The sequence below is a fragment of the Hemitrygon akajei genome, chromosome 7 (genome assembly GCF_048418815.1).
Source record: "Hemitrygon akajei chromosome 7, sHemAka1.3, whole genome shotgun sequence".
Classification (NCBI taxonomy): domain Eukaryota; kingdom Metazoa; phylum Chordata; class Chondrichthyes; order Myliobatiformes; family Dasyatidae; genus Hemitrygon; species Hemitrygon akajei.
This window is the reverse complement of record NC_133130.1, coordinates 56,980,460-57,003,554: the sequence shown is the minus strand read 5'-3', so window position 1 is coordinate 57,003,554 and position 23,095 is coordinate 56,980,460. Positions and strand designations below refer to the sequence as shown.

The 23,095-nt window shown below is 38.1% G+C and overlaps 1 protein-coding gene across 24 annotated transcripts in view; it reads left to right on the top strand.

Annotated features, from left to right (window-relative positions):
* The window catches only part of LOC140730474 (neurexin-1), a 1,634,325-nt gene that overhangs the window by 1,156,857 nt on the left and 454,373 nt on the right, over positions 1-23,095 (top strand). For 2 of the 24 annotated variants that reach the window (XM_073050947.1, XM_073050946.1), the window contains exon 1: positions 11,964-12,744. The exons of the other annotated variants lie outside the window; for them this stretch is intronic. In XM_073050947.1, the coding sequence (XP_072907048.1) occupies positions 12,495-12,744 (250 nt within the window). In that variant the 5' untranslated portion in view covers positions 11,964-12,494. Of the gene's footprint in view, positions 1-11,963; positions 12,745-23,095 lie in introns of those variants that run through there. 24 annotated transcript variants of the gene reach the window in all.

Here is a 23,095-nt window from a genome sequence, read left to right as displayed (position 1 = left end):
CTTTGCCTTACGCTCTTAAGGAGTTGCCACTGGGATTTTTCGTGTGCTTAAAGTATTACAATGTAATTTACTGCAAACTGAGAACTCTGCCTGGATCAGCGATATGTTACTGACCGAGACTGAGTTTTGCGGGCAGGGTGACAATTTTCAATATTGACAGATGAATAATTGTATTGATTCAGGTGCACCTTTAAAGTTCAAGTGCCCTTTATTACTTGATTTTTGGAGATTGAGACTGAGGATGAACTGCAAACAATGTTTAAAATGACACTTTCTCCATTATTTAATCCAACTTTATAGATTATTTTATTTCATTCAGCCATACAGCATGGTAATGGGTCCTTCTAGCCCAAAAAACTCTCACTGCCCCGGCACACCCATGTGGCCAATTAACCTACCACCCCATACACCAACCGGAACACTGAGCAGAATACAAACACAGTCATGGGGAGAACATCCGTACGTGATTTGAACCCAGGTTGCTGGTGCTGTAAAGCATTCTGCTAACCGCTATGCTGCCATACTGCCCCCAAAATATTCCAAGCTCTTTATCTCTTCTGATTGAAAATCCATCAATTAAGCACACTCATGCACAACTTTCGATCCATTTACCAACATCTGTCTGCACGATCTCTCCACTAACTGTTCTGGCACTCTGGTTCCCATCCTCCTGCAACTCTAATTTAAACCTCACTGTGCAGCATTAATAAATTTTCCTGTTAGGATATTAGTTCTCCACAGTTCAAGTGCAACCTATCCCTTCTGCACAGGTCCCACCTTCCCTGGAAGAGAGCCCAGTGATCCAAAAATCGTATACACTCCCTCCTACGCCAACTCCTTAGCCACATATTAAACTGTAGAATCTTCCTTGTTCTGGCCTCACTAGCACATGGCACAGGCAGCAATCCTGAGATCACAACCCTAAAGGTCCTGCCCTTTAACTTGCCATCTAACTCCCTGAACTCCCTATGTAGAACCTTGGCACTCTTCTTTCGGATATCATTGATACATATATGGACTATGACTTCTGGCTGTTCACCCTCCCACTTAAGGTCTGAGATATCCCAGACCCTGGCACCCAGGAGACAACATACCATCCAGGAATCTCATTCTCACCCACAGAACCTCCTGTCTGTCCCCCTAACTAACGAATCCCCTATCACCACAGCGTGTCTCTTCTTCCCCCTTCCCTTCTGATCACAGAGGCAGACTCAGTGCCAGAGACCTGACCACTGTGTATGTTAACTCATTTCCCCCCCCCCCCCACCTCTCTGGACAGTATTCAAAGGGGATGGCCACAGGGGTACTCTGTACTGGCTTCTTAACCCCTTTCCCCTTCCTGACTGTCACCTAGTTTCTTGTGTCCTGCACCTTGGGTGTAACTACCCCTCTCTCTATCACCCTCTCAGCCTCCAGAATGATCTGGAGTTCATCCAGTTTCAGCTCCAACTCCTTAATGCAGATTGTTAGAAGCTGCAGCTGGATGCACTTCTCACGCTTGTAGTCATCAAGACACTGGAGATGTCTCTGCCTTGCCACATCTTGCAAGAGGAGCATTCTACTATCCTGCCTGGTGTCTCTACTGTACTAACAGAGCAGATATAAAGAAGGAAAAAGAAGGGAGAAGAAAACTTAAAGTAGAGCTTGTTTTTCCTTTGCTTTCTCTGACTGAAGCCTCTCTTTGCTGAAGCCTCGAAGAGCTAAAGCCTCAACCTCACTACTCTGACTGTGTCCACTCAGATGACAGCCGCTGTAACAATTTCCTAATGTATCTGCTTACAAGCCTTTTCAAAATCACACAATAGCCATCCAAGTTTGTCTACATCTCAGAGATTTGCAGTCTTTACCATTTAGAAATGGCAGATGTTTGTGGGAACTGAGTTCCTTTTCAACTTATAAAGAAAGGTGATATATGAAACGAAAGATTATGAATAATTGTTATCAGTTCCGATTTGTATAATGCAAATGCCTCCTTGTGTAGCTTGATAAAGTCTAGGGACCTTAGAGAAATGAGACGAGGAATGAAGAGGGTTATGCACCCCACAAAATGGCTAAATTTAAGATGTTGAGCTGGTGAGTAGTACAAATAGGATAGTGGGGATCATGGGAGGAGGGAAAGGGAGGGAAGAGGAGGGAAAGGGAAGGGGAGAAGCAGAAGAAATGGCATGAGGTTTTTATCCAGCAGCCATTATAAAGGAGTTTTGCTCCTGTGAGTATAAGTCCTTGGGTCCCACTTGCTTAAGGAGTAAATACTGACAGATCCCACTTTCTTCAATCAAAATATAGCCACAGACCAGGGACTGAATTGTACTGGTCACGTAGGCCATCAATGCTATACTGGCTCAAGGCCATCTGCAACATTGCTGTGCATGAGAAAACACCTATGCATGAGAAAGGTCATAGATGTTCTCCACTAAATGAGGGATTCGACTCTTGCCTTAGCAGACCGCTGCAGTCAACGAATGCAGTATCTGTATAAGAGTTAAGTGTGGTGTTGGCTGGGAACAAAGACGGCTATTTTAAGATTGTCTTACGTGAGTTAACTTCTGTTGTAGCAATTTTTAACAAAGGGAACTTCCAAAGTCTGTTTGTATCTGGAGTATGGCAAAGTACAAAAACATGCCCTGAGAATGTAAATTTTCAGTTCTTTAATAAAGTACCCTTGCAGTTTGGATTACCATTTTTTCTCAACTAAAATAGTGAGGCAGTAGAAACAAATACGTTCACTGGACTGTGGCCTTCACATTTAGTAATGTATCATTGACATCAGTTGCCTCACACGGACTATGACATATCTATTGTTTAAAACGTGATCTAATTTATGAGTTGTGGACATTGCAGGCTTACTGGAAATTATTACTCTTTGCCAAATGCTATTAAGGTATTCATAAGCCACTTCAGCATTTCTGGTGAAGGTAATCCCCCAGTGCTATTGGGTAGTAATGTCACTGGTCCTAAAACTTGGATAGAGAAGGTACAGTAATTTCAAATTTCAGAGTACATTTATTATCAAAGTATGGAAACATAATACAACCTTGATTCATCTCCTTACAGGCAGCCACAAAACAAAGAAACCCAAAAGCAAAAAAAAAACACCCAATGTGCTGAGAGAAAAAAGTAACAAATTGTGCAAACAATATAAGTAAGCAAGTAGCGTTTAGAATGAAAGTGCATCCTCAAAAACTAAGCCTGGAGAAGGCCACAGCCTCGGTCTCGGTTCAGTGCATAGTGGAGAAAATGTCACGGAGCCTGGAGCAGGTTTCCAAATTAGGATTGTTAGCACTTCAAGAACAGCTAGAAGGTTGCAGTGTTCTGATGAACCTATCGCTCTTGTCTTGTGTTGGGAAATTGAATAAGTTACCAAAAAAAAAGAGTCTGCGCAAGTGAATGTTTAATGTGATGGATGGGTGCTAATCAAACACTACACTTTGCTTTTGAAGGGATTGAGATTCTTGAGTGATGTCAGAGCTATCTTCAACCAGACATTTGGCAAATTCCTCCAAAGCAACCACAAGTTGCACTCTCACCGATGGCCAAGCTGCTCTTGGATCAGATCCAAGGCATCACGATGCTCACTGCTTGATACTCGGGTTTGTTATGACATTTTAGTTTAGTAAGCTATGTTCCATCCATTGGAGCCTGACCACAGGGTGACAAAAAAGGAACCAGTACTATTCTTTCATCATCTGGCACTTTGTTCCAATGTGACTCCACATCAAAGAACAATGTCTGCACTGAGAGCAATGCTATTATCTGCTGATGTATACAGACACCATTTATACACTGATCTGAAGTCCTTTAGAAATGCATTGTGGTATAGAACAGAATAGGCCTTCAAATTTATGTAATTATTTTGTTTTCTGGATAAACTAGATTCAGGTGGATCAACCCTCCCAATAATAACAGAAGAGCAGGACGAAATGTCAGAAGGTAGGAGGAGGCCCTTCTAGCTTCTGTGAACATCTGAATAGACAGTTATTTTATTGATCACAACATTAACTCTTAAGCACAACACTCCCCTTTTTGTACCCTCTGTAGCGGATCATTATTGTCCCTGTCTGACCACAGTAACAAAATAAAAGACAGCTCTAGTATTTTACATGTCCTCCCTGGGGGAAAAAGATTGACTGTCTATCCTATTTATGACCCTATTTGTATATTTTTTATACATCCTACATGTTTCCCCTTAGCCTCCGAAGCTCCAGAGAAAGCAAGTCAAGTTTGTCAAACCTTATAGCTAATGCACTTCAATGCAGGCAACATCTTAGTGAAGCTCTTTTGCGCTTTCTCTGAAGCCTTCATATCCTTTCTTTACTATGGTGACCAGAATTGCACACACTACTCCAAATGGAGACAAACCAAAGTTTTATACAGCTGCATCATGATTTGCTAACTTGTATACTCTGTGCCGGACAAGCATTCTCTCTTTCCACCCTGTCCAATCGTATATAGGACCGTGATCGGATCCCACTTGGAGTACTGTGCCCAATTCTGGTCGCCTAACTATAGGAAGGACATGGAAACTATAGAAAGGGTGCAGAGGAGATTTACAAGGACGTTGCCTGGATTGGGGAGCATGCCTTATGAGAATAGGTTGAGTGAACTCGGCCTTTTCTCCTTGGAATGACAGAGGATGAGTGGTGACCTGATAGAGGTGTATAAGGTGATGAGAGCATTGATCATGTGGATAGTCAGAGGCTTTTTCCCAGGGCTGAAATAGCTAGCACGAGAAGGCATAGTTTTAAGGTACTTGGAAGTAGGTACAGAGGAGATGTCAGGAGTAAGTTTTTTTTTATGCAGAGACTGATGAGTGCATGGAATGGGCTTCTGGCAAGGTTCTGGAGGCAGAAATGATAGGGTCTTTTAAGAGTCTCCTGGATCGCTAAAAGGAGCTTAGAGAAATGGAGGGCTATAGGTAAAGCCTAAGTAATTCTAAGGTAAAGACATGTTCGGCACAGCTTTGTGGGCCGAAGGGCCTGTATTGTGCTGTATGTTTATGTTTCTTTAACTACTTTTAAGGAACTATGGGTTTGCACACAAGAACCCTCTATGCAGCAAAGATCTTGAGGATCCTGTATTTTCTCTATCTTTTGCATTAGATTTCCTATAATGTATCACCTAATCTTTATCCAGATTAAGCTCTATCTGCCTTTGTTTCACCTAAATTTATAACCAATCAATATCCTGCTAAATCCCTTGACAACCTTCCTTGCTATCCACAACTCTACCAATTTTTGTGTTATCCACGGATTTACTAATAAGACTGCCTATATTATAATTGAAATATAGGGCAGCACTGTAGTGTAGTGGTTAGCACAATGCTTTATGGTACCAGTGACTGAGTTCAATTCCCACCGCTGCTTTTAAGGAATTTGTATGTTCTCCCCGTAAGTATCTGGAATTCCTCCAGGTGGTCTGGTTTCCTCCAATAAAGATGTGCCATTGGGTAGGTGAATTAGTAATTGTAAATTGTACCGTGATTATGATAGGGTTAAATTGGGGGATTGCTGGGTGGCATGTCTTGAAGGGCCTGTTTCACACTGTATCTCAATAAATAAAAGATAAATACATACATTGTTAACATATTAATAAGCCCTGCAGAATGTCCTGCAAGGTACAATTAGTCATAGACTTCTGGTCAGAAAAAAACGCTGTTCTATCTACTCTGTCTTCCCAGCATGATGAAGCCAATGCAAACATCAATGAACCTCCTTAGTGATTTCCCTTAGCACTTGTTTTCTGTGTGCTTTTGTGTGTCCTCATGTTTCTCCAATGATTAGAGTGAGGTTGATGAAAGGGTACCGATTTGCAACGTTGTTAATGAGTTTGGGGAGTTCAGTTGAGCAGCTTTGAGCTGAGTAAGCCTAGCTTAGAACATACCATTTTCTTGTACTTAATGCTCTGACTAATAAAGGCTATATGTCTTCTTAACCACTGTAGCTACCCGTGTTGCATCCTTCAAGTTCTTTGGACTAGCACACCAAGGTACCTTTATTCCTCATAACTCTCCGGAATTAACTTATATGATGCATAATCTTAATAGTACTACCAAAATGCATCACTTCCTTTATCTGCCACTTCACCATTTAACACATAAAACCTTCCAACTATAAACACATCAGTTATTAATATGCTAAATGATAGTGTCCATCTGGTTCTGCAAGCTACCTTTAACTAAACAACTTAAGTCAGCTTGTCTGCATGAAACAACACAAATTAAGCAGTTCATTGCTTTACACTTGACTCTTGAGCAACGATAAAGTAGGTGCAGTGACTCTTCACAGACAGAGCGTCTTCAAAATACGAGTCCATTTGCAAAGCTGTTCTGTAAAGAGTGATTTTTTTTTTAAACTTCAAGCTGCCTTCCATTTACATTTTAAGAACTGAAGACTGACTTCTGTTGTGACCCAAAAGTTAAATAAGGCAATATAGTTGAAAGTTTACCTACAACTGTTTGTGACCTTTCAAATGGCAGCTGCTGTTTAGAAAGCAAGCTTAGCAAACATAAGATGGAAGTGAATATCTATCACAGTGGGAAGGAAGGGTTAAATTGATCTTGGAGTGGGTTTACATAGGGCAGTACCACATCCTGTGTCAAAGGGCCTGTACTGGATTGTTCTATGTTCTAAATGACTTCATTGTCTGGTTTGCTCATCTCCCCTTACTTCCAAAGCTGGTCTTCAGTCATTAATATGCTTTTTTTTATTGGTATTAATTTGTCTCATTGTTTTGACTGATGCACCCACTCCAGATGACAAAAATGTTTGAAGCAGCAAATATTCAACAATTATTTGAGGTAAAATAACAAAAGTTCTTTTGGAATTGTGTCAATTGATTGAAGTTTGAAGCAGTTTGCCTGAACATTGAAATGGATCCCATGCTTCAACCAATAAGAACTATTTAAGCTTTAAGATGCAAATGTTATTGCAAAAAGCAAAATAGTTCCCATTTTTCCCACTTCTCCTTCAAACTATCCATCATGTAAAGCAAACATAGTACAAATATCATCATGAACAATTAATTAGGGTAAAATACCTGCAGTAACTTTAAATAAATTATTTTGTATAATAGTTTAAACTGGCCAAAGTAAGTTCCTCCATGTTGTTGGAGCGAAATTCAAATGTAAGCTTCTTAACTAAATATGGTTTATGACACTTCTGGTCACTGTCTGGGGCCTACACACACAATATAAATACAAACACCATGTATTTGTTGAACTTTGCAGTTAAACAGACATAGGTAGCTGGAAACACTTAGCGAGTCTGCCAGCAACCTTGGAAAGTGAAACTCTGAATATTTCAGGTTGAAGAGGAAATGGCTTTAACCTGAAACATTAACTCTGTTTCTCTCCATTCATATAATTATTAGAATGTTCTTCTCTCTCTTGGAAAGGGACGGTAATATCAGAAGTTTTGCAATTCTTTTGACTCGATTTAACCAGTGCATATACTTGCTTTTCACACAAATTTGAGATCTGATTGTGTTCTCTAATTTGTGGCAACCACAATTAACTGTCATGTTCAGTAAAGAGCAAAACATTGATTTATATTTTCATGCATCATGGCTTAATGTGCATTAACTTAAACAGAGGACATGATGTTTGCTGTGTTTGTACAACAATGAGACCATTGCATCCACAAAGAGGTTGAGAAAACTTGCTTTAATTCAAACTGATATTTACCTCTTAGCATGTTTCTCCCATTAGAGATTACGCAGCTGGCCAGATAGTGCTTTTTACTCTTTCCACATCCACACTTATCTGGGCCAGACACGGAGGGCCTGTAAACACTGGCAAGCTGTGTGCAAAACTCAGCAGTGTGTTTCAGGCAGCAACTGCATCTCCTGGTGCACTTCAGTCACCTCGTAATTAAAAAGCTCGTGACAAAAACAAAACTGAGGTGGAACTTCTCCACATGTGAAAATTGTCATTGACTTTACCAGTTCATGTCTCTCATAATCAGAGGCATTTAAAACCAAAATTCAAGATCAAGAAATCAAGATTGTATAATGTTATTTCCTGCTCATGTGGGTAAGGAGAATAAAATGATTGTTACTCCAGACCAGATGCAGGAAAAAAAACACAATAGTAATAAAATACACAATAAATATAAGTTCTGAAGATAGCTTATATACATTGATTGCATGTCCATAAAGCAACACTAGGCTGTACATAAGGTGACTGGTGGAAAATAAAGTAGTGGTGGAGTTAGTAGTTGGAGGTGTTGATCAGCCTTACTGCTTGGGGAGAGTAACAGTTTTGAGTCTGGTGGTCCTGGTGTGGATGCTATGTAGCCTCCTCCCGGATGAAAGTGGGACAAACAGTCCATGAACAAGGATGTGTGGGATCATTCATGATGTTACTGGCCCTTTTCTGGCACCTTTCTGTGCATATGTCCTTGATGGTGGGTTGGCTGGTGCCAGTGATGCGTTGGGCTAATTTGACTACCCACTGCAGAGCCTTTCTGTCCGCTGCATTGCAGTTTCTGTACTAAGCAGTGATGTGCAAAGTTTAGCTCTTGTCAGTCACCTCAGAAAGCAGATGAATTGTTGAGCTTTCTTGACTGTGTAGGATGTGTTCTGGAACCAAGAGAAGGTTGTATGTGATGTACACTCCCAGAAGTTTGAAATTACTTTCAGTTACCACTGCTGTGCCATCAATGTAAAGGGTAATGGCGTGAATTCTCCTAAAGTCAATAACCACCTCCTTTATATTGACATCATTTGGCTGGTACTGGACCTTGAGTTCTTCCACCTCCTCTCTGTAGACCATCGTTGTTGGTGATGAACCCCACAACTGTTGTGTCATCAGTGAACTTGACGACACGATTGCTCAGGGGTTTGGATGTGCAGTCGTGTGTAAGCAGAGTGTACCGCAATGGGCTCAGCACACAGTCCTGGGGAGCACCTGTGTTGAGGATGATTGGGAGGGAGGAGCAGTTATATATCCTGACTATCTGAGGTCTGTTGGTTAGGAAGTCCTAAATCAAGAAGCGTAGTATTTAGACTGAGGAGTAGGAGATTGTTCACCAAGGTCTGTAGAATTTTAATGTTGAACGGCAAACTGAAATCCAGAAACTCCATTCTGACATAAGTGTCCTTGTTTTCTAGGTGTGTCGGGGCCAGGTGCATGACACATCTCGTAGAGAGGTTCTGTTGCTAAACAAACTGTTTAGTGTCCAATGTGGCAGGATTGGAGATTTTAATATGTGCCATTATCAGCCATTCAAAACACTTCATAATGCCCCTGGGTGGTAGTCATTTAGTTCTAAAGGTGTAAGGCAATGCAATTAATTTTCTTTAAAGTAACCTACTCTCCCTCTGCAACCTATATTTTAGTTCACACATAAAACAGTGGGTTACTGGATCCAATGACAATTTGCCTTTTAAATTCAACAGTAAATCCTGCAGTTTTGCATTTAACATTACTGAAGAGCAGTTTCGGGATTTAATTAAGTTACAATGGCTGACCATCAATGTTTTCAGTTGGAACACTAGACAAAAGGCAGTGATCTAGCCCACATTGTTAATATGTGCCAGTGACAACCTGGAAGTATTTTTTACATTACCACAATTAAAACAATTTTGCAACAGTTGTAATTTGTTACTGAAATGTTGACTGATCTAAATATTGCAGGCATCTTTTGGTTTAATTAAGTTTGTCATCATGAACATGATATTTTGATTTTTTTTGTGTTTGCATTTTCTGCTTGACTGAAAAGCTAATTTGTGGCCAGCAGAGGACCCAAAATCTCCAAACAAATCAGACAACAATTTAAAAGTTCTTTCATGCTCAGTTCAGAAACATCAAGCACTTCCAATAGTCACCTGATGCTTTCTGTTATGTTTTTAAAGGAAGTTTTACATTAGATATGCCCCTGAAGTACAACGCCAACTAAAACAGGCAAAATTCAACTGTGAACTTATCTATTTTGACTCTATTTGGAGCAGTTTTAGAAGTATGATTATCAATATTATTTTATTTCAAATAAAATGTACAATCTTGTGTTTCACGTCAACCATATCCCAGTAGAATGGGTTTTTTTTCTGAAGACATCTGACAAATAGATGTCTTCAACAGAATATACACAACAGAATAATTCTTCAACAGAATATACACAAGTGCACAAAAAGAACTGCAGTATTTTGAAACACTTGCACATAGTGACTTGACTTGTTTCACAAGTGGCCACTCCTTGGAAAGCAGCAGATATTTGGAACCAGTTGAGAAATGTGCTGTGCTAAGCTGCATGGTTAATTCACAGCCTGGAAGAAGTTGTGAATCAAATTGTAGACTTGTTTTGATGCAGAGATGGTTGGCCTTTATTTTTTGATAAAATTGGTTCAGAATTAATTTATCAGGACATAAAAGCTAAATGGTTATGTTACTGAACTCAGTCTTTTGTTTTGAACTATTGATCTAAAGACAAGAGTTCAAATCCCTCCACGACAGCTGGGGAATGTGAATTTATATAAATTAATTAATTGTTTTTTTAAAATGAAATCCAAGTAATGAGAAGTCAATAAGAAAGCACATATATAAAATTTCTCCTTCAATTGCTAGAGCCTTACTGTCTGATCCATTTATAATCGGTTGTTCTTGTAAATACTGGTAAGAGTTTAAGAAGTCATTAACAAGATGTTCTACTCACCTGGCAAAAATCTTCCGGTTTCTTCTGTGTGGGATGTCAAAGAAATTGTTGGAGTGTGAAATGATTTCTGAATTTCAAATGGACATTGTTGTGTCCTACAACAGGAGGAATTTATGTTTAGTTTGAATTCATCAAAGTATAGGTTTGTTTCAGTCCAGGGATGATTTGCGTGTATTTTTTTTAATTAGTCCCAGTGCTGGTATAGAAATGTATTCCCAATAGGGCACTTGCCACGCTATTGTGTATTCCAGAGCATTATTTAAATGGGCTGATTTAAGTTTGTACTAGGTTCAGCTTAAATACTGAAGAACATAATGAATTTATAAAATTAAGAGCTAAAAAAATTAAAATGGCGTTCATGTTCAGTGATTGGGTGACATTTAGTTTTATTTCAGTTGTACATGATTGAGAAAGGATTAAGATGCACATTCTGTAAGAAATGCATCCTACTCGATTTGCATATAGAATTGAAGAGACATTCATGTTGACCTGGTTTGTCTCCTAGCTTTAGTTTTATTTTAGAATGCAATACAGTAAGCACATTAATTTACAGATAGTGTTTTTTATTGTACATCAGTGCAATGAATAACAATACCTTTGAGAGACTGTTGATATTACAAACACCTGTCAAGATAAATACATTGTTCTCAGGAGAGATTTACTTTGTCAGGATTGGTCTAGAAATGAAACAAAATAAAGGGTGATTTTAAAGAAATGTTTGTGAACAAAATTTCTGAATTTTTTTTCAGCCCAACAGAAATGCCATTAATTGAATTATCCCCTTTATTTCCAGAATTGTCACACACTATGTTTTAGAATTTGGGAACTTTAATATCTGTCAACTGAAGGGAGAAAGGTGTGAGTTTCTGGAGATGACTGTGCAATTAGAAGATCATCAGAAATGATGGATGAGTAGTTTGTGTTGAGGCATATTTAGTAGCTTTGGATTGAGCACCTGGTGGACCGTGCAGGGAGGTTCCTGACCAATCACAACAGCAGCTGCCTTCGTTCAAAAAATGTAAAGGACTAACTGAGGATATTGGAATCTCTGAATTGTCTTCTTGGGGGAGAATGGGAATTTTTATTTCATTAATTTATTATATTTTATGTAAAAATATTGTAAGTGAATATTTCAAGGTTTTTTAAAGGTATGTTTTCTAAGGTCTTTGCACGTCTTTGTTTCCTTTTTAAATGCAAGCACCATTGAATATCCCAATGTATTTCAGTATCCCTGTTTTAAAATAGGCTCTTCCTCTGCAATGCATCCAAGCTTCAGTGATTTGCTGTTTTGAGACTGCAGATTTGCATAGCTTTCTCACCAGCATGGTCTGTTCCAGGTCCTTTCATAAGTGTATACAATTCAGTGAGGAATATCCTGTGCCATTATTCTCTCTAGCCTGACTTCTGTATTCGGATTGGAGAGCAGGCTATTTATTGGGTGCTTTGGTCTGACACAGTGCTGTGCTGTGTGTTACATTTTTTTTCCCCAGGCTGTAACTGGATTGAGGAAGCATTTTAATTTCCCTTACAGCATTGTGAAGTGCCATCCTGTAAAATTTAAATGATGTTGAATACCCAGTGGAGGATGATGATGTGCCTTATGTAGGGAAAGAGGAAAAACCTCAGCATTCTCAGTCTTGGATCTATTGGAGTATTAACATACAGGAACCTGGTAGCTACTGCTGGAAATGCAGGTAGTTATGTTTTTCTAGCTGGGAACAGACTGCACTGACTGGATATTTAAAGTATGCTGTGGATTTCTTAGCAGAAGAGGACTGTAAGAAAACTGTAAGGCAGACTTGAAATAATGGGCTGTGTACAATTGTGACATTTATTACATGGGGGATGCAAATCTTTTTCTCAGGGAGCATCATGAACCCGAGAGGAACAGTGAAGTCCAGCATTGAAACTATCACAACCTGTGTTCATTTGGCATTTTGGATAGTTTTTTTGACTTTCAGCTGTTTTTTTGGCGTGTCATGGAGTGCTTCGAGCTTAGGTGCAGCTCACCATAATCACCATTTTCATGGCAGCAAACACCATTCAGTGCCTATTGCTATATACAGGTCGCCTGCCTCACTGCAAAGAGGACATGGTGGGTTTTTTTCTTTTTATTTATCTTCTATTTCCTTATTTAATTGTCATATTAATGTAAAGTCTGCACATAAAGCCTTGTGAGGTTAAGATGAGTTTTGTGACTGCTAGTAATGTAATCTCATTGTTAAGAAACTGTAAGGAGGGGACAGTTAAACTGGAGTATTTAATTGTTTTAATTGAGTCAATACTTCAATCGTTTCCAGTTAAATATATTGCAGTATTTTGGTCACCATTTAATAAAACAATGATTAATGACAAATTGAAAACTTAAAATCCCTGTTCATAGCCTATGCAGCTTCACTATCATCCTTTGTTTGTGAATTTTAAATTTAACACAGAGTTTCACATCATGCCAGCGGAAATGTCAAATTACTTATATTTAATGTTTATTTAGGAATACATCTGAATTGTTTAAATTGTTGTGTGATTGACTTTGAGCATTTCTGACCTATTCGAGTTAGTACTGCCATCAGCAGCGGCAGTAATAGTTTAAAAAACCAGAGCAAAAACAAAGTAAGGGTCGCTCAGTCATCTTAGATCTCTGTGCACTTTGTGATTGTTGGAGCATTATTACTCGTTTAGTATTCTCAGACTGCCAACTAAAATAATCAACTAAAAATGCAGCACAATGACTATTTTTCGAAATAAATAGAAAAAATCTAAGGCTGTATTGTTCCTACAATGTAAAGTAAAAGAGGGAATGTGTATAATTTTAAGTCATAATACAATCGACCTGTTCCCATGATCTTAGTTTAACGGCATCTGAAACATTGGCTTCCTTTCACCAGTGAAACTGCAGCTGCTGATTGGAATATATCGGTTCATCCTTCTTCATTTTCTCTTCATTCCATGCCTCATTTAAACCATCATCCCATGCCACTACTGAGGTGACAAAACAGATCTTATGCTTAACCTTTGCATACTTGCACAGGTTGACCCTGTTTGGATGATTAGACATTAGAATCTAATTTGATCTTTGTTATTGAGCATCCTACTTGAATGACAAAAAAAGCTTTGGAAATATAATGTGAATATTTTAAATATTATCTGTACCTCATACAAGGCTGGTGAAAGCTGTCAGGTTGAAATATTTTATCAATTTCTAAGTTATAATTTACCCAACCTAAAGCATTAACACCTGGATAATTTATATAAAATATATCATCTGTGAAATAGAGGCAATTTTAATGCTTTTTGTCATATATGCAGCTATTGTGATTTCTTTTATATTGGCTCTCTGTCTCCTATGTTTCTGCAAGTGCAAGATATGCAGTCTTTGATGTTGTCTTTGGAAAATCTATAGCACTGTAATCACAAGTGGATAAATGTTGGTAGGTTCTTGATAAGCATCAGAATACAAGCTACATTGCCCTGAAATAACACAAGATATTGGCCATGCTCTCACTCATCCATTTTGGTAAATAAATAACCTTTTAGAATTTTCATTTGCCTGTAGCTGTAATTCCTCTTCCTAACCATTTAGATAACTATTTGTATTTGACATAGATAACCAATAGTTATTAATGTTTTTTCACTACACATTTTATGAATGATCACATATTCTATCATTAAATGATTTGGATGTAATTATTTTAAAGATGTAATAGTTAACACATTGATGGCAATGTGTTATGTTAAATTGTTTCCAGCAGGACTTTGAACAAAACAGGTAACTTGTCAATTTTAGTATATTCAACTAAGTTTGGTAGTGATGGTAGCGATTTAAAGCCCAGAATAATTTATTTGTAAAGCATCTGATTTGGAAGTCACCAACTGAAATAAAGATTCAGCTGAGTGAATAAAATTAGAAGTTATTTCACATTTCTCTGTTAAAGTTGATTGCTCAGTTTGAATGGGATCATCTGTGATAAAAATATTTGTGGAGCAATACTCTTTTTAATTTATTTTTCAGATTTGTTTTTCCCCTTTACTGGAAAATTCCATTTTTAATTTATTCCAGTCCCTTAACTGGTTCAATGAAGAAATGTATTTTGTGTTTGAAAGTACCAATTTGCTCAGTTTTCAAAGTTAGTTGAAGTGAAGAATAATTATTGGAGTGCTATGAATTATGGTGAATTTAATTCCTTTTGCCATTAGACAATAAAGTATTGTGAAAATCTCCAAATAACAATGTATAAAGAGATGCATCCATAAATTATGGAAAGACACTTTATCCTACATTTCTTGAGTGTTTTAGCACTTTACCACAAATTAATATTATTCTAGGATTTCATAAGTTAAAGCTTTGTATATTTTAAACTTCATGTGCAATGCTTTGCCAGTAATTTAAATTCACATATGTTTGTTATCCTGGTGATTTATATTATGATATACCTGATTATTTCATGAGATTTGTAACATATAATTCTGATTTGAGATTTATTTGCTGATTTTCCTGATGTTATATTTGGTTATTGGTCCTTATTTCGTGTAATGGTTAAGGTATTAAGTATTAACTTACTATGGATTGCATTATGTCACTGGCCATAAGACCACAAGACATAGGAGTAGAATTAAACTATTCGGTCCATGGAGTCTGCTCCATCACTTGATCCTGACTGATTTATTTAACCTTGCAACCCAATTCTCCTGGCTTCTGCCTGTAACCTTTGATGCCTTTACTACTAATCAAGAAACTTCTGCTTTAAATATACCCAATGACTTGACTTCCTCGGCCATCTGTGACATTGAGCTCCACGTATTTACACTTTGTGGCTAAATCAATTCCTCCTCATTTCTGTCTAAAGGTACATCCTTCTAGTCTGAAGCTAAGCCTACTGGGCCTTGACTCTTTCAGTATTGGAAACATACTGTGCATGTCCACTCTGTCGAGACCTTCCAATATTCAATAGCATCATTCTTGTGAGAATTCTCTGGACCTTCTCCAATGCCATCACATCTTTTTGTAAATATGGGTTAATATGAAGAAAGAGATGTTCTTGCACAACTGTAAAAGTTTTGATGTTAACATTCCTAAGGTCTTACTAATTGAGGCATAACCCTTTTTGGCTATTAGATAATTTGATTTGAGTGTGTCTTGAGTGGAGCAGCAGATGTGTGCAAATCAAGTATGTTTATTGTCCATAATCCTGTGTTTAAACTAGATGTATATGATTGAGATCCCATAAAGGTAACCTCACATTCTCAAAGTAAGTTTTTCTGAATGAGTCGGTATCTGAAGGTAGAATAGAATAGGAACATTCCAGAATTTGGAGAAATCACAAAATAATCTGAACTGTTTACAAAAATAGATAAGCAATGATAGGAATCTAAATTGAAACCTTTGAGTTGACTTATTGAAACTAATAGTTTTTCAGTGGTCAAGATTTATTCATTCATTTCCATACCACTAGAGGGTGTCTTGTGCAGCAATGAGAAGCGAGAGAAGTGCTTGCAGATGTCTTACTTAAATTAGCACTGTTCTCACCCAATCATAAATTAAATCTGACAGCAGATCCTAGTAGGAGCCTGGATGTGTGAGGAAAATCAAGATCGAAGTGGTGGATTTAAACATTTAAGCAAATATGTTGTTCTGAGGAAAAGAATAAATGAATGCGCTAAATTGTTCAGTCTGTGTTGCTGATTTACAAAATGATCAAAGAAATAATGCACTAAATAAAAATTCTCAAACCTAAAATTGGAGCAGTATTTGCTCAGCTTATCTTTTATACTCAAGTACCATCTTAATATTCTGTGCCATATCTAGATATATTTATGTCAGCAGTCTTGAATGGACATCAGCCAAACAGAACGATCACTGATTGATTTATTTGGAGTAAATGACAAGTTCTTTGATGTTACTTGGTCGTAATGTATTGTTAAAAATCCAAAATATAAAAACCATATTCTAGGCACTCTAACAATAGTCAAGGAGAAGATGAGGCCAATCAGTGCATGCATGAGTTTTTAAAGTCTAAATACATAGGATGTTTCACAGGATTGAAGAAAAAAAGAAATCAATTAGGAGTAGGGAGATGGTAAAATTATTTCAGATTTTAGCCTAATAAAAACGTAAATAAAGGAACCATTAGAAAAAGAAAAAAAAAATGAAATTTGAAGTCCCATTACTGAGAAATGAAATGAGAGGAGAGATGGTAGATTTGATCAGCACTGAGGTTATTGACTAAATGGGAGAGCATTATTTTGCTTTTTGGAATGCATTTTAATGTTCTGTCCTGCAAAGCAAGCAAGGTATATTTTAGAAACTATTTCATGAATTATTCTGTCAGAGAAAATACTTCCTTCATGGAATTTCTGCTTTAAAACAAGGTTATGCTTTTGCACTAAGGTAGAAATTATTTGAAAAAGAACAAGACGGTTCTCCAGGTATTCTGGAAGAAAATCCTTCCCTTGGCATTTGTCATCAAAATAGATGAATTGGTCATTACTACTGTTGGTTTGTATGTCACCTTGCAGAATGCCAACGTAGCAATGACTAATCTTCAAAAGTAAATTATCTAGTAGGATTGGAACATTCCTAAGGTAGAAAGATTCTTCCAATAAAGAAGAACAAAAATGGTTCCTTTAACAATAAATGACTGTATGGACTTGCAAAAACTATATTTATTTTAAGAACTGAGAGAAACAAGATACGAATCATCCCACATGAAGGGCATGATTGAGATCAAGATATGATGATGAGAATAATGTGGAAGGAAGATGAGCAAATTGATAATTTCTCAAGCAATGGTAAGTGATTACCAAGAGCAGAATTGAGTAATGCACATTTCAAATTCACCAGTTGAATGGCTTTGCCAAAAACACACTGGGGGGGAAAAAATGTAGTTTGCAATTATGTATTGTCTCTCATGTACTGAAGTATTCCAAAGTACTTTTGTTCCTCTTGGAAAATTATACACCCATTTGAAAGATGAATTGCAGATCTGGTTTGAACTAGCAGGAAAGCCAGTGTGGTTTCCTTGTAGAGTTGTTGTTCAAAATTGGATCATATCAGTGTTATAGAATTCCAATTGGCATTGAGTCACATTGCATCTCTTGGAGTCTCCCTAGTACCTCATGGTGTTAAAGCAGCAGTATGATAATTAAATATTGGAGCTACTCCATTTTAACTGTTCTTTACTCCATTGCAGAGTTGTAGCAAGAGTTTTCAACAGTTCCTTGGATCTTGAGGGCAAACAGTGAGGTAGAAAGGAGTATTGCTAGCTAATATTTTAATGATATGAGAAAAACACATCCTTATTCTCTCTCAAATTTGGATATGAATGTGTAAGAAGGAAGAACCAGGTACATCATGCACTTTGATTTTTGCTGGTATAGCTACTGTACATTGCAAAGGCATATTAGAGCAAAATCGATGATGGCTGGTAAAGGAATTAACCAGCATTTACAGTATAAGTTGACAAGATGATTGCCATTTTGTGGCTCTAAACTGCAATGTCATTTAATTTCTGATGGTTGAACATGCATCTCTTCGAGGGGAATTTTAAAAGAGCTATGTTAAAAGTTGCTTAAATATCTTTTTTTCACATTATTTCATTTTGGATGTCTTTCACCAAAGTGGAGGAAATGGTTTAACTTGTGCTTTCATTATGAATTGGAGAATAGTTGGTGCTTAAACTGCTTGCTTGCAAGCATGGTTGACCCAATGAGGTTTTGGTATACAGTGTGGATTGGAATGTAAGTAGACAGTGCAAGAATCAGGGGCTTCCAGAACGAGGTATCACATGCAGTAGGTCTTTAGAGACAAGTTATATTTTAAAGAAAGATTCTACGACTGCTGTGATTCCCTCTTACTTCCTTTGCATATTGATATCCAGACCCATGATAGTGCGACACTATATAGAGCTTCTACTGTTATATTTATCTCTTGTGTGGATTTTGCTGCAGTAAAAGTGAAGATTTTAGACATCAGATACCATCTCCAAGGTGCTTAGGATATGAAGAGGAAGTCTCCACCTATTCTAGATGTACAGTGCCTTCTCCTGCAGGAAAGTAAAGTGTGCCAGCAAGAGAGTGTGTTTGGGATTAAATAGCTTTTGAATACCTTCCGATTGTTGTAACTGGGGCATATGAATATTAGATGCAACTCTTGATTAATAGGAATTGCCAGTTGGTTGGTGACTGTGGTATGGAGTGGTAGAATTGAGCTGGAGTCGATGGAATGTGAAGACCTGTTCACTGGGCTTTCCTGTTCATTAAATCATCAAGTTCCAAAGGTGTTTCTTTCATGCCATTACAATGCTTTAATCCCACTGGCCTCATATAACTGATCTGTTCTCCGTCTCTTAACAGTGCAGGACATACACTCATCAAAAACACTTGGACTTTGTCTGAAAGCCTAGTGCCATTGATTCTCTCTTTTCCCAAGTCAGAATCACTTGTGCAATGGCTGCCACAATCACTCCATCATTAGTATATCTTCCCTCCAAGCATTCAGCTTTTAAACAGTGTAATTTAGTAATGATTTTGACTCTTCAGGCATAGCCAGCTGCATGTAAAAAGAATCATAATGAACAGGCTGTACAAAATTGGCATGCTGCCTGCATTACACTGTACAAGCTCAAGTTAATTGTTTATCATGATCCCTGCATTCTTTTTTGAAGGCTATCCAATGTAATCGCTGTTCAGATAATGCGTAGCCATTCTTAGGCTTTCACCTGCCAATGGATGGCTCCTAAAGCTACAGATGGAGGTCCGTGTTTAAATATGACCTTCTTCATTGGGTCAGTTCTTTTGACATACCGGGTGGTAATAGAACCAAATGAACAGAAGAGAAAGGTGCTGAAGCAATCCAAGATCTTTCATTTACTACAGGGAATCTCTGATCTAAGATTGACTCTGAATTAAGGTACTTTGTATTGGCAAAAGATCTTGAATGTGCTGAGCTCGGGCAGGATCTATTCTGACAAATCATTCTGGCTTCAAGTTGCTCATAAGTATTGTTTCTGAGGTAACTCCATAGAATTAGGGCAAGGACTGTTAGGTTGGAAAACTGCTTCTTCCCCCAGGCTCTGAAGCCCCAGAACTCCCTGCCACCAGCCAGGACTCATCGCGTATGAAGAGCCAATAAACTGTTTACTTCTTAACTTGTGCTGTAAATGCACCTTATTATTAATGACTTTGTTGGAATATTACTTTTTCTGTTGTGTGTGAGCTATATGTACTGTGTTGTATTGTGCACCTTGGTCCTAGAGGAATCTTGTTTCGTTTGGTGGTATACATTAATATGGTTGAATGACATAAACTTGAACTTGAATAAAGTACTTTGCAGTTTGCTTTACTTGGTCTGTGTAGTTATTTTGATGTCCTTTCTGTAAAGGCCTCAGGGAACTGTTGCTCTTTTGGCATTTTTAAAAAGAAACTGTTTCTGTTTGGACACCAGTGATTCAACCATACCCCCCCCCCCCCTTTTATTTTTAACGACTGATGTGAATCAAACTGGGTTTTTGACTCTTTGGAATAACAGAGAAATCTGCCATCACCAGATGAGCTAATGAGTAGCAACTTATGTGCTCCCTTTCTGGAATAAAAAGGGATAAGTGTAGCACTGACAAGGCTGTTTGTTTGTCCCATTCTGAGTTATCCTGGAAGTAGCATTGTGCTATTGGATTTGACAGCTGAAATGTCTGTAATGTTGCTACATTATATTGTTAAAGCAGTAATCCAGAAATAATAGTTCATTGATATTTCTTGGATTTCATTATGGTGTGCCAAAACCAACAATAGGAAGTTTGTTCCAGTATATTGTTGTTGTCTTTTCTTCTGCAGTAGGGGTTACAGTTTTTCTCCACTTTTTAAAAAAGGAGGGAGAGAGAAACCTGGGAATTATAGACTGGTTAGTCTGACATCGGTGGTGGGGAAAATGCTAGAGTCAGTTATCAAAGATGTGATAATAGCACATTTGGAAAGAGGTGAAATCATCGGACAAAGTCAGCATGGATTTGTGAAAGGAAAATCATGTCTGACGAATCTTATAGAATTTTTTGAAGATGTAACTAGTAGAGTGGATAGGGGAGAGCCAGTGGATGTGGTATATTTAGATTTTCAAAAGGCTTTTGACAAGGTCCCACACAGGAGATTAGTGTGCAAACTTAAAGCACATGGTATTGGGGGTATGGTATTGATGTGGATAGAAAATTGGTTGGCAGACAGGAAGCAAAGAGTGGGAGTAAATGGGACCTTTTCAGAATGGCAGGCAGTGACTAGTGGGGTACCGCAAGGCTCAGTGCTGGGACCCCAGTTGTTTACAATATATATTAATGATTTAGACGAGGGAATTAAAAGCAGCATCTCCAAGTTTGTGGATGACACGAATCTGGGCGGCGGTGTTAGCTGTGAGGAGGATGCTAAGAGGATGCAGGGTGACTTGGATAGGTTAAGCGAGTGGGCAAATTCATGGCAGATGCAATTTAATGTGGATAAATGTGAGGTTATCCACTTTGGTTGCAAGAACAGGGAAACAGATTATTATCTGAACGGTGGCCGATTAGGAAAAGGGGAAATGCAACGAGACCTGGGTGTCATTGTACACCAGTCATTGAAGGTGGGCATGCAGGTACAGCAGGCGGTGAAAAAGGCAAATGGTATGTTGGCATTCATAGCAAAAGGATTTGAGTACAGGAGGTTCTACTGCAATTGTACAAGGCCTTGGTGAGACCGCACCTAGAATATTGTGTGCAGTGTTGGTCCCCTAATCTGAGGAAAGACATTCTTGCCATAGAGGGAGTACAGAGAAGGTTCACCAGATTGATTCCTGGGATGGCAGGACTTTCATATGAAGAAAGACTGGATCGACTAGGCTTATACTCACTGGAATTTAGAAGATTGAGGGGGGATCTTATTGAAATGTATAAAATTCTAAAGGGATTGGACAGGCTAGATGCAGGAAGATTGTTTCCGATGTTGGGGAAGTCCAGAATGAGGGGTCACAGTTTAAGAATAAAGGGGAAGCCTTTTAGGACCGAGATGAGGAAAAAATTTTTCACACAGAGAGTGGTGAATCTGTGGAATTCTCTGCCACAGGAAATAGTTGAGGCCGGTTAATTGGCTATATTTAAGAGGAAGTTAGATATGGTCCTTGTGGCTAAAGGGATCAGGGGGTATGGAGAGAAAGCAGGTACAGGGTTCTGAGTTGGCTGATCTGCCATGATCATTCTGAATGGCGGTGCAGGCTCGAAGGGCCGAATGGCCTACTCCTGCACCTATTTTCTGTGTTTCTAGAAAGCAGAATGTTCAAAGAATAACTTAGTGTTGCAATGTTGTGATGGTGTTGCAAAATATCTATAATGAATTTGAGGATGGGATCACCTTTATATACCACTCTCAACACTGATAGTAGGTGAACAATTCATTTCATTGCCTGTCATATTTTCTGAACTTCTGGAGAATGAATGAAGCTGAGAATGAACTTTAAAATAAAGAAAAATATCTGAATTTTAAAAATGAGGATTGAATTTTAGGTTACTGTGTTTCAGGAGAGTGAATTTGTTATCACAGCTTGTTGGTCATGTTATCCATTGTGCATATTAACTCCAGCTTTTAACATAATTTTTATGTCTAATCACAGTTTAGAGGGGTTTTTTCTGTGTGGTTCTTGATTAGGATGACAAGATGACAATGATTTATAAGATTATGCATAAGACGCAATTGTTTACGGCTGCTATATTCTGGTCTCAAGTAGAAACTTACTGCTGATCCCATTGGTCACTTAAAACTGGCACAAAATATTTCAGTCTTTTCTGTAGAACCTGTAAAATTTGGTGATTGACTCTCAGCATGCTACTTCTGACACCAATTAACTAACATTTCACTACAATGAGAAAATACTGTGCATTTGCTCAATGAAATAGTTCTCTTGCACCAACTCCACAGTATCAATAACAAACAAAACAGGTTAACCTTTCTGATTTGTACAAGGTTTCAAAATATAGAAAGTGTTTAGTTTGTAAAACACTTAGCTTGAATTAGTGTTTCTTTTTGATAAACATTCTAATATTAAGTATAATATTCTACACCTAATTCATTTGCTATATATGTTAGTAGAATATTTCCACTCAACAATACCTACAAATTCCTTTGCAAAATTCCCCCAAAAGAACTGATGTGGAGTCAAAATTGGTTTAATGGAGAAGAGCAATCTGTGGCCATCTGATGCACCATCAATAACTCTCAGAGACAGGAGGCGAATGATAGGCTTTTATTAGCAGCAAGAGACCACAATTAACAGCCAGAGACCACCACACAACATCCTGGAGACTGAGGGAGGAGCAGTGCCTCCAATCGCCTTTATACAGGGGTCTGTGGGAGGAGCCACAGGAGCAGTCAGCAGAGGGGCTTGTCCAGACAGGTATATGTAGTTTACCACACCATCTCCACTTGTCTTTGTGCTT